The sequence below is a fragment of the Berghia stephanieae genome, chromosome 11 (genome assembly GCF_034508935.2).
Source record: "Berghia stephanieae isolate SIO BIC M18660-M18661 chromosome 11, UCSD_Bste_1.3, whole genome shotgun sequence".
NCBI lineage: Eukaryota > Metazoa > Mollusca > Gastropoda > Nudibranchia > Aeolidiidae > Berghia > Berghia stephanieae.
The window spans coordinates 23,538,089-23,550,055 of record NC_088370.1 but is presented as its reverse complement, the minus strand read 5'-3'; the positions used below and the strand labels follow the sequence as shown (position 1 = coordinate 23,550,055).

The 11,967-nt window shown below is 35.9% G+C and overlaps 1 protein-coding gene and 1 long non-coding RNA gene across 2 annotated transcripts in view; one reads left to right on the top strand and one right to left on the bottom strand.

Annotated features, from left to right (window-relative positions):
- Positions 1 to 1,928: 1,928 nt before the first annotated feature.
- Positions 1,929 to 5,640, bottom strand: LOC144956941 (uncharacterized). Its single transcript, XR_013642046.1, has 2 exons — positions 5,577 to 5,640; positions 1,929 to 3,011 (listed from the first exon to the last, which is right to left on the bottom strand). It is a non-coding gene; the product is annotated as an uncharacterized LOC144956941 (long non-coding RNA).
- Positions 5,641 to 6,869: 1,229 nt separating this feature from the next.
- LOC144957275 (sperm microtubule inner protein 8-like) overlaps positions 6,870 to 11,967 on the top strand; it is a 37,988-nt gene continuing 32,890 nt past the window's right edge. Inside the window, exons 1-2 of the mRNA XM_078888371.1 lie at positions 6,870 to 7,541; positions 8,910 to 9,045. Coding sequence (XP_078744497.1) covers positions 8,923 to 9,045 — 123 coding nt within the window. The 5' untranslated portion in view covers positions 6,870 to 7,541; positions 8,910 to 8,922. The remainder of the gene's footprint in view (positions 7,542 to 8,909; positions 9,046 to 11,967) is intronic.

Here is an 11,967-nt window from a genome sequence, read left to right as displayed (position 1 = left end):
CCAGGAAAAACTCAAGTGTGTGCTTTCCATTTAAAGAACCGCCAAGCCTAAAGAAAACAGAAACTGAACATCTGGAATGGGAACATATTGGATAAAAACACATTCCCCATGTACCTCGGTGTTACCATAGACCGCACAAGGTCCTTTTCTCAGAACACAAAGTAAAACAAAAGCAAAGGTGGCCACAAGAAACAACTTCCTAAGAAAAGAGGCAAAAACTTACACGCCATGGGGAGCAGATCCGAAAACAGTCAGTTACCATAGTAGCCCTCTGCTATTCATCAGCCGAATAGGTCTCACCAGTCTGGGCAAGATCCTGCCATGTCAAAATAACACCTGCCGGATCATTAGAGTAACTTGAAACCGACTGCAGTTCCAGTCCTCCATCGGCTGGCTGGCATTGCACCTCCCCACATTCAAAGAGCCACTGATTCCAAAGCCCAGAAATATAAATAGAAAATGGACCCAAGGCACCCAATGCACAGCCCAATGACAAGTAGACTGAAGTCGAGAAAGAGCTTCACGATGAAAGAAAGCATCAACCCTGACCATGCAGCTGTATACAGGCGTTCCACGTGGAGAGAGTGGAACAATCATGCAAATGAAGCTGTTGGAGATCTGAGAGAAGAACTGTTCTACGGAACTGAGCTCCCCAGGAATGAATTGGTAACACTGAACAGAGCACAGGCAAAACTTGTGAGAATAACTGGAAGCATGAAAAAGTGGGGGCTGGCTGAGAGTAGCTTGTGTACATGTGGGTGCCCAGAGCAGACATCCTTAGAGAATGCCAGGATGCGCTCAGCTGCACTGACCATGACCCAAGAGTCTGCTCCCCAGATGCTGTTGAGTGGGTTCGGTGTTGGTGCGAAACTGTGACGATGATGACTTGCAAAATGAATAAGTCTTACACCTGCCAATATATAAGTAAGATGACAGGATGCTGATCTTTTTAACATCAAAGTGCTTTTGTAACCCGGCACTGCTAACTTTTATGTGTAACCCAGAATGAAAAGTTATTACAAAAGACGATTGCAAGATATTTAGATAAATTGCTAGTTTATCATTGTGGTAGACGTACATAGATGTATTAAAGTTACATATCCAATAACCTGTAGGTTAACAGAGAAGGAAGGGCGCACAAGTTCATTGTAATTTTAAGTTGAGGAGTTGGAACAAAGTTGATTTGCATTGAGTCAGAATTCAATCAAGTCTTAGACTTAGATTGAAAGAAAAAAGCCCAAAGAATCTTTTTTTAAAACAAGAAACAAAAAAAAACCTACAGCGTGCACCAGAATGAATAAAAACAGGACAGTCTTTAAAACTGTATCAATGGAAATCACATCTTGCATATACAAGACCTCTAGTGCTATTGTGAGGATTGGTTCTCAGTCTCACCCGTCCTGCTGTATCTGAGTGCCATAACACAACTTGTGAAATCCAAATAAATTAAAAACAGATTATAAATTTATATCACATTTATTGTCATTTCATTCATATTCATGTTATTCACACTGAAATCATTTAAAAAATATAGATATGATGTTTCTCCATTAAAGGTATGCTTGTATTCTCATCCTGTGAAAGAGAAAGAAAAAAAAAATTAAAAAAATTGATAATTATTACTGAAACTGTGTAGTTCCATTTTTAAAAATCTGTGATGTAAGAGCCTCAGCAAAAGCTTTGGTTAAGAAAGATTCTGATTCAAGAAATGTACTTCTTAGGCAGAATATGCGATTAACCTGTGAAGACTTTAGTATTATGGTCTTGCTTATAATTATCAAGTGCAGAAAGTTTGCCATTAAAATGATTATTTAATAGAATTTAATATAATTTGATTCGAGAAATGGAACACAAAGAAAGAATTTGCGATTAACCTGTCCAGTCATAAGCATCATGTTCTTGTTTATAAAGTGCAGAAACTTTGCAAATAAATAGAATAAATAGAAAAGAATTTTATTCGAGAAATGGAATACAAAGGCAGAATTTGCGACTAACCAGTTAAGACAAAAGCGCCATGGTCTTATTTACAAAATACAGAAACTTTGTGAATATTTCGAGAAATGTAGCACAAAAGCATCACTGTCTTGCATATGAAGTGCAGAAAGTTTGTGATTAAGCCACTGCATTATTTAATATGATGTTGCTGATAAATGAAACAATGCAATACAATTTTTTAAAATATGTTCTGCAACATCACATGGTCCCATCTATCAACATCTACTACCAATTACAAATCAGCTACATAGATGGATTCATCAATACTCTTATCTTGCTGATAAATTAAATTATAAATATAGAAAAGGATATAATAAACTTTAAAAAATAATTATAAAGTTAAATGGTAGACAAGATAAAGAGGTCATTGCCTATTTCTTTTTAAATTTCTTATTCATAACCAAGGAAGCAGGTTTCTTTTGCTATATTCTTCTTGACTTCCCTATGTAAATGTTTCTTTCAAGTGTATAACAAGCTCACAGGGCATTTTTATAAAGAAACAGGAGCCAATACCATTAAAATGGAGAGATCACTGCCAAAAATTACATAGGGATAGATATGCATTGGTTTTAACGTGTATTAGACACTGTCATTAGAAAAAAGTTTTAAAAAATCTTTACAAACTACAGTAAGCTGCTTTTAAAATTAACAAACGCTCGAAAGCAAAACATGGTCCTGTTCTCTTAATCACCATTCTCTAGTCTCTAGATTAGGTCAATAAAGCTGAGAGGTTTTATGAAGAATATAGAATATAGAAGGAAAACATTAATTCCAATAAAAAAAACAAAGAAGGGTCCATAATGACATATGAGGAATTCTATAAGATACAGTAATATGAAAGCCATTTTGATAATCTTGAAGGATAAGACTCAATGATGATGATGATGATAATAATAATAATTATGATACTTCTTCCTGAATATAAATTGATTAATTCCCATGGTATAGGCAGGCCAATGCTTCCAGAACAATTAAAGGAATGCAGAGACTCATTCTTGTTGTAATGTTATTTAGATCTGAAAAAAAAAATGATAAGCATGACATCCTAAACCATTTCCCATGGTCCCATAAAAAGCAATATCATCTCACACAAAATCATAAAGTAAAATTCATATGGACCAAACAATGAATAAAAGTTATAATTACCTTATTTTATCAATTATTATCATTGGATTTATTTAACTTTATAATTAAATGACAACTCGAAATTAAGATACCAATGTTTGAATGAATAACTGGATCTAACTCTACAAGTAAAATGTAAATGTGCAACTTATTCAGATTTCAGGAAGCACTTGTTACAGGAAAAACTCCAGTTCCATGAGCCTTATTACTCTAAAGAACCACTTATTTCAATGTAAGAAGAAATACCATTCTATGTTGAATATATAGACATGACCTAATTCTTCATGGTTTGCTTATATTCAATAAAAACATTAGAAAACATAATGGACCTGGAACTCAGATACCACTAGGTTGTTAAAACCGTTGGGTCAGGTCTAATTTTATCAGAGGTTTGTGATCATGGAGGCAAGATTACATAACCAATGTCGATTAGCTTTTTAAAAAATGGGCTTTTATTTACCTTCCGGTGAACTCATTTGATCAATATTTCCTGTATTTAACTTTCTGATCACATAAGAAAAGTCTAATAAACATTGAATATGTTTTAATGCCTCTAGATTTCACTTTAAAGTCAAATAAAATATCTGATCACAAATAAAATTTTTGATAATTCGATCAACAGAGAGAGCTTTTCAAAATTGTTCGCTTATTATTCCTCAGGCAAAATTTAGATAAGACATCATTTCACATATCATGGTGTTTCCTATGAATTACAAAAGCCTAAAAAGCTTCTTCTTCATAAAAAAACGTATGAAATAAAATTAGGTAATCTAAAGTAATCAGAGAGGTTTAGTTTTCATTTCAATCCAAGGTAAATCCGTAAAGAGTTCTAGGACCAGGCCCCCTCTTGATCATTACCCACAAAATTGATTGAACTAACAGGGATGTGTATAAAACTGTAACAAAACCCCACGACCCCCCCCCCCCCCCCCCCCAACACTCATACAAAAACTTAAACACTTTTAATTTTCATTTCTCTTGCTCATTTTAGCTGCACAGATTCGAATTCAATCGCTCTCCTTCCCCCCTCCCCCTTTTTTTTTCTTTTTTTTTTTTTTTTGGAGCGAGTCTATTCTTTTCTCCTTTTGTGTTTGGCCTTGTTCCGTTTCTGAGCATGAATTTCTTAAAATTGTTTTTATTTTTTTTTAAATACAAAAATATTGGGTTTTTTCCCTCTATCTGTCTGGGAATAACCAATTTTCGTTATTGGCAGACCCTGTCTGGGAATAATCATAGCCATGGGTGAAAGTTACTCAATGATATTAATCCTGCAAAGGCAGGTGCTCAGAAAAAAAAAATCCTGCAACTACCAATAAGAGGAAAAAACAGAAGTGCGGTTAATTATATAAATGCCGGTTTTTTTCATTTTCGAATTCCGGCCAGACAAAAAAAAACGGCGAGACCTCTTTTTCAAAAATAAAAATCCAGCCATGCCGGATTTTTCCGGCGAACTTTCACCCATGATCATAGCGATGACGAAAATATCAGACCGCACTCCCTGCATTTTACAATAAAATATGTACTCTTTCACACAGCTACCGACCAAATAAGGCGAATAGGCTTGGAAGATCCAAAACGTCATACATGTAGTTTGACACCTGTCAAATATCAAAGATGCGATAAGGGGTTGAGTGGGACATTTTCTTTTCCAGACATTCTCATTTTTTCACCACCCCTTCCTCCCTCTCTGCCATTCCCTCTCCCATCGACTCTCAGCAAAAACAATAACAAAAAGTCTTATGTGGCAAAAACGGCTACCAACTTAAATCCCTCAAACAACACAAGATATTGAAAATCGGTGGTAGAGACCCTTTGCCTTTGTCTTGTTCCTTTTCCAGTTCCAGTCATGAGCAGATAATGAGAGAATGTGAAGACCTAAAGATTGTTTCGAAATCTATTATCAGGTTAGGAAAGAGCGAGAGTCAATAAAATATGACAAGCGATGAAAGCTTTGCACCACGAAAGATGAGGATTAAAAAAATACAACTTTTGTTGAGATTCCACCGACTGAGGAGGGGGGTGTCTGCTTTTTGGGTTTTTGTTTTTTTGTTGTTCCCCGTTTTCTTTTTGAATTTTCGGTCAAGTTATGACTGACACACGTTCTAGACTGTAACCGTTACCCATAAAATGTCATAAATTACGAAAAGTGTTTTCTCTCACACAGTATTCGAATCACTCACTGAATGAGCATGAAGCAGACATAAGTGAAGGAAACGTAAACTCTGTAAGTGAGAATCGGCGAGTGAAGCTGTACTGTAATGACTGACACTGACAGTGACAGTCAAATTGCGAAGTGAAATGAAAACAAATAAACAACGCATTCTAAAATTATGCGGTGAGACATCCAAAGTTAAATACCCGAACGCTATTATGGATTAACATTGAACTAAATCGTTTCCTGCTCTCAAACCAATCGATACAAATTACAAACTCAAACACTGAAATTGGAATCTTACCTTTGCATGAGTTGGACTGCCATTCTTTGCTGGTGATTAGGAACTTTAGCAGCCGGACACACAAAACAGGTCTCCCGTTTTTGTCGTTCAAATTGTAGATAATACACATTCAGTTAAAAACAAACACGTACAAATAAAATTGTTATTTAGTTAAATTCTTTGTATATGGCTAAATTATTCCGAAAACCAGATTTCAAATAGTTGTTGTTTTGTTCACACAAGCGCATTGATTTTGGTGAATAATCTTGACCGTGGTCTAAAAATAGACCGACAGTAATTTTTGATAAATTTTACCATTTGTTTAATAAAAAATCAATATTTAGATATTATTTGACGCGTGATCGAGTATTTATGAATATGTGTTTCTTTTGACACCTAACAGACATTTTTTAATGGTTATTTTTTTCTATAATTTACATTGGAAGGTGAGCTGTCAAAGCCAGGAACATGTGTTTTGCCACGTGCTTCTAAAATGGTCACGTGATGTTGTTTATTTTATTGCACCAACTTTACTGTTCTAGAACAGTAAAGTTTGCTGCCCCAAACGTAAACAATAACAAGTTGCTAGTGATTTCCGTTAGGGACCGGAATAATTTACGCACAATATAGGTCTCCCAATTTTGTAGTTTGAGTTGTAGGCAATACACTTTCAGTATTGAAAATATGTTTACATAAAATCTAACAGTTGCAGAAATAATAATATAAGACTAAATTATTCTGAAAATCAGGCTCCGAATAATTCTCGTTTTGTTCATACCAGCGCAATAATTTGCTCTGGTCTAAAAATAGATAGACGTAACTTTTGATAAATTTTATCTTTTGTTCCATAAAATATCCATATCTAGACATTATTTGATGCATGATCGAGTATTTATGAATATGTGTTTCTTTTGCCACCTAACAGCCAAATTTTAAAGGTTATTTTCTTTCTATTATTTACATTGGAACGTGAGCTGTCAAGACAGGAACATGTGGTTTGCCATGTGCTTCTCGACCTTTGTTTACGTTTGGGGCACCTAACTTTACTGCTCTATAGGCGAAACTCGGAAATTAGAAGTAATCGTGAAATTTCCCAAAAGAAACGTGAAAAAATCGTCAAATTTCACCCAAAAAATATATCGAAAATTTCGAAAATCCCCAATTTTTTTTTAACATTGTACAACTTGAAAAACGCTCAAAATCGACTTTTTTATTCAAAAATTTGGACATTTTAAAAAATCGTCAAATTTCACGAGATCGTTAACTTGGTATTTTTGTTCGTTCAACTATCGTTTTCACACCCTCTCGCACCGAGTCCTACAATTTCGTGCACATCCATCTAAAATCTCATTATTATCATTTGTCTGTTTTGTCAGACACTGTTTCATACAACTCCTTTCAGAATTCCTCTTACTACAGTGGTTGCTCCCGAATTTGTCATTTTGTCTTTCATACATAAAATGTATGACTCAATTAAAAAAAAAAATCTTCGAAAACAAAACCATTTCAAACTGAAAATCACTATAACGATATTGTAAATCAAAAGTACCAAAACAATTTGACAGGAAATCGGATTGCCCCGCATTGAACCAAAATGAACGTTTACCAATCTTATTTTCATACAAGCTTAAAAACAGAAGACAAAATCATACTTTAGGGACCCATACTTTATAATGAGCATTCACCTCGATGCAGTATATTCATTTAAGGTCAACAAAATTCTGAGCTCACTTCTTCTTTACCTTATAATATTCACTGTGATTTTTTTGAAAGAGGGCCTGATTTAATCAATTCAATGAAGGAGGAAATTCGTTTGTCTTAATAAATTGATTGACCGGATGTCTAAATAAACAGTTACTTTTTCGTCCAATCAATATAAACGAATAAGTAACGTTAAGTTTCGTATTTCGACACGTACAAAAAGAAATATCCATTATTGATCAAATCAATTTCTTGATGGTTGTCATCTTTCTAGTGACAATCAAGGTAAGTCACATTTTCTCCTAGTTCTTATACTTCAGGTCAATTTCATTATTTGAGTATGAGAGCGATAATATATTATTATCTATAAAGAGCCTTAGGGTGGGGTGTTCCAATTCGGACACCCAAAATGGCTCTCTCAGATCAATGACTTCTATTGGCCGCACACCGAGAGTAATTGTTAAAATAATCTTTAGGCAACAGACTTGTCCTATCACATTTCATGGGTCATACTAATTGCCGTCCGTCGATAAATAAGGCATTCACCATTGACAAAAGGATTATTGGTACTAAGACTAATATCTTCCCCCCGTAGTCCCAAGTTCATTCTCCATTGGTGCCAACATCCTATAGTCTCAGGTTTATTCCAATCTGGTGCCCACCTTTCAAAGTCCGGCTTCAATTCACATTGGTATCGTTCTCCATAGTCCCAGATTCATTTCCCTCTGATAACCTCTTCCCATAATCCCAGGTTCACTCCTCAATGGTGTACACTTTCCCGAGTCCCTGGTTCACTCCCCACTGAGCTGCCCTTGTCGGATTTCTGCGGGTTTCGACAGGTTTCGTAAAAAAGAAACACTCTATTATGATGTATAAATAGAAAGCTACTAACCCCCTAATGATTTGTTGGGTTGGATACTATATTAAACTGTTATTTATATTTTATTAACTTTATTTATTTCATATTTCTATGTGCATTGCGAATGTTTTCGTATTCTCAAAAAAAGCGTGTGTCTGTGTCTTTTCACCATTTATTGTACTCAGATGCGTCTGTACTTCTCACTTCTCACCTTCATTTAAAAAAATAATTTTTCGTTCTCTGCTCCGAACGGAAGTTGTATTAAATTAATGACTTCTGAACATCACTTTTAAAAATAATTTTAAGTGCTCTGCACAGAATCAAGTGAACTTGAGTTGTGTCACCACAACTTGTTATCTCACTTAAATAAATAAAACAAAGGGGAGTAATGCGAAACAATGTGATGGTTTTTTTTAATTGATACTTTAAATCAAACTAAAATATTCTTCTTATCTCGACTTACCTGAAAATTACAGTTACTCTTCTGATATTTTCATATTTACTGACGTTAACGATAACTTTATAGGAAATTGTACAACTACGGATTTATGACCAGTTTTTGACCAATATTGAATATTTCGTAAGCTCGGAGATAGCCCACCCAAGGTCGGGCTCATCCCTCAGTTCGAAAATCCAATAAAGTAAAGGTCAAAAACTGTATATTATTATCAATTTTATTATATTATTTTCTTGGCGGCTATCCCGCACCACTACAACTACAACTACTATCATCTTCACTGTTATCACACTACGAATTAGATATCCCTAATCGGAATCATTTTCACCCTAAACAGGACGACCACCATCATGTCCATGCTTTCCAACCAGTCTACTGTAGATCTCTGTCCTATGAAAAGACGTCTGGCTGGAGTCAAGCGGGGAATATTTAACCCTGCCCTGCCAACTCTAAGACACATGGAAAGGGACGATGTAAGTAGTACTAATACATTTTTAAACCTTTACTTTACTTTCCAAGGACCCAACTATGCGCCAAGATGGGCTCGAAACCGGGACCTTCCGATCCGAAAGCGAGTGTCATACCACAAGACAGCATAATCACTTATACGCTACACATTCCCGAAAAGCTGAATTATTCTATTTGCTCCGCTTAATCGCACACTTTCACTGCTTAATCGTTACACCTTGATTCCATTTTGATAATATTATACCAGCGACATCTATAAAATATGAGGTCCTAGTATTATACCCATCAGCTTGAACTGACATTTCAGGAGCTACTGGACTCCGTTCACCCACACAAAAGACAACGCCTGGATAATGAAGATGAGGATGAGTCACTGGAATGCCACACACCACCCCTGACAAACACTAACAAACTTGACACGGTGGACAAACTACGCCGCTTCATCCGAGAAGAATGCTTGAAAAATGACCGTCCCATAATTGCCAGATCGGAGACAAGGGTTTCTAAACAGCTTGCACAGAATAGAAAGCAATCAACGATTTATCTTACCATACTATTCTTACAAACATAATTTTACATTTTGTTGTGAACAAAACATGAAAAAGAAAACAAAAATATTTTTTTTAAAACCAACAAGAAAACATTCTAATGAGGCCATGTCTGTTGCTTAGATGCTATTTCAGCTTCTCCACTTAATCGCGCACTTCGCTTAACAGAACTAACGAGGGTGTGCGATGGTCAAATGCTGTATGTAGTCATTTGGCTTCAACCTAGGATTCACTGAAGGCATCGTCTACTGATAGTACTATAATAATAATAACTATAAGAAGTTGCTGACTGAAGGCTACAGCAATCAGAGACGTGCAGTTCGAGCGACCATGGCCAAAATTACATGGAAGGCCAATATTCTAGGCTGCTATGTGGAAGGCCCATTTATTTTTAGCTGGGGGGAAGAGGCGAGAGTGGCAATAACGTTGAATTACGCGCATGATATAGCACACCCCCACGCATTCCAAAACAATCTAGAGTTTTAAGACTAAAACCACACACACACATGCGCGCACAACACTGCCCCCCCCCCCCCCCCCCCCCCCCCCCCCCCCCCCCCCGCCCCCACACACTTAGCATCATAATATACCTACTAGGTCAAGTAGTTCCGTATGTGTGGCACTTTTCAGAATTCAGTCTTGCTTGTTTTAACCACCCGTAGTTCTGAATGGCCGTTATTTTAATGTTCATTTTCTTGCGAGTGACCATTAAGTCTTGTGGATCGCCGTTATTGCTCATTTTCCTTTTACAATGGATTTAATAATGCATTTTAACTCTTTAAGATCCAACCCGACAAAAACCGACAACGGCATAATATTCATGGGCGGGGTAGCCAAAACTGGCCTCACTAAGTAAAATCCAATCGTTGTGAAGGAAATGACAGGCCATGTCACTGTCGCAGGATGTTTTCAGCTTTTTTTTTTTTATAAATTTGCCGACAGAAAAGAAAATATGTTTTAGAAATTGCGATTTGGATCCTATTTTATTTGCGGGTGAAAATCATTGACATTGCACTTTGTTTGGTAAAAATCGGTAAAAAATTACGACTTTGGTGATGAAAAATGACTTTGAAGACAATTATTGTAAACTTTAAAAAATATTATGAATAATTTATAACTCCCTTATTTGTGGGTCGATTTTGTCATTCGAGGTATCGATTTTATTGTAATAAAGAGATAGGAACTTCAGAGTTATTTTTTCTGATGCGAAATTATTACTTTGTAATTTTAGCACCAAGAAAAATAGTCGGTAAATAAATTTGTTACACCTCTTTGATTTACCGCCACCGTCCATTCGTGTAGAATTAATTGTGAATCAAGCGTTTCAAAGTCTTCGACCAATCATAGGCTATCTATCCAGCTGGCCGAAACAAAGACGCTTCTCCCCGTCAATGTATTACGCTATTGTTATGCAAGGAATATAACACCTTTTTGAGTAGGCCTAAAAGCTAAAATCTAAAAGTAAAAAATATAATTCTGAGGAATTTGAAAGTAACATTGCTGAAATCAGCTTGAAAAAAGAAGTACATTGGTCTTTGTTTCAGAAAAATCGGTTGAAAACCAAATGTTTTACGAATAAATTTGATTTAAAATATTGCTTTTGTTTATTTTATTTTTTTAGCAACTTTTTTAAATTTATCGGTCGACTTTCTTGATTTTTATATCATTCTTTATATCTCAAAGAGACGAGATCAGTGATATACTTTGTTTCTTTCAAATGTAACTAGAACATAGTTTGGCTTTTTTACCTATCAACCATGCCTGGATAATTTATTCATCAACGTGGCGATTGTGACGCAACTATTCCATGGCCGTCATTCCACTGCCTCAGCGATGATTCAATTCATTGTTGACGGCTGTTGACACGTGAGCTGTCAGAACGACCAATCGTTGAAGGGTCAAGATGCTCAGTAGCCAATCGTTCTTCGGTCAAAAAACTTGAGAACTCACGAGATCAAAAGTTTGAAATTTAGTGATGGACGGACCTATAAAATCGTTTCTGGGCGGAGTTTAGCCATGAGTGACCGTAGAAAACGAAAATGCGACTGCAGATATCAAAGAGTAGGCTTATATCATCAAAGCTAGTCTACATGATTGACATGGCCATATAGGGAACTCATTATCTACTCCCCCAAAAAGGACCACGAGAGGGGCAAATAATAAACAATTTTATCATTTACCATTACCAAAAATGCCTCGAAAATGTTCTGTTTTCAAATTATAGTCAAGGCAAAAAGACGACTACAAACTGTGATGGATTATGGATAACACTAATCACTAACAACAAGAGATGAAGTGAGTAGAAAAGTGCCAGAAGACAATAGAGAATAAAAATTTTCGCGGCGGTGGTGTGGTTTGAACCTGCGACCTTATTGGTAC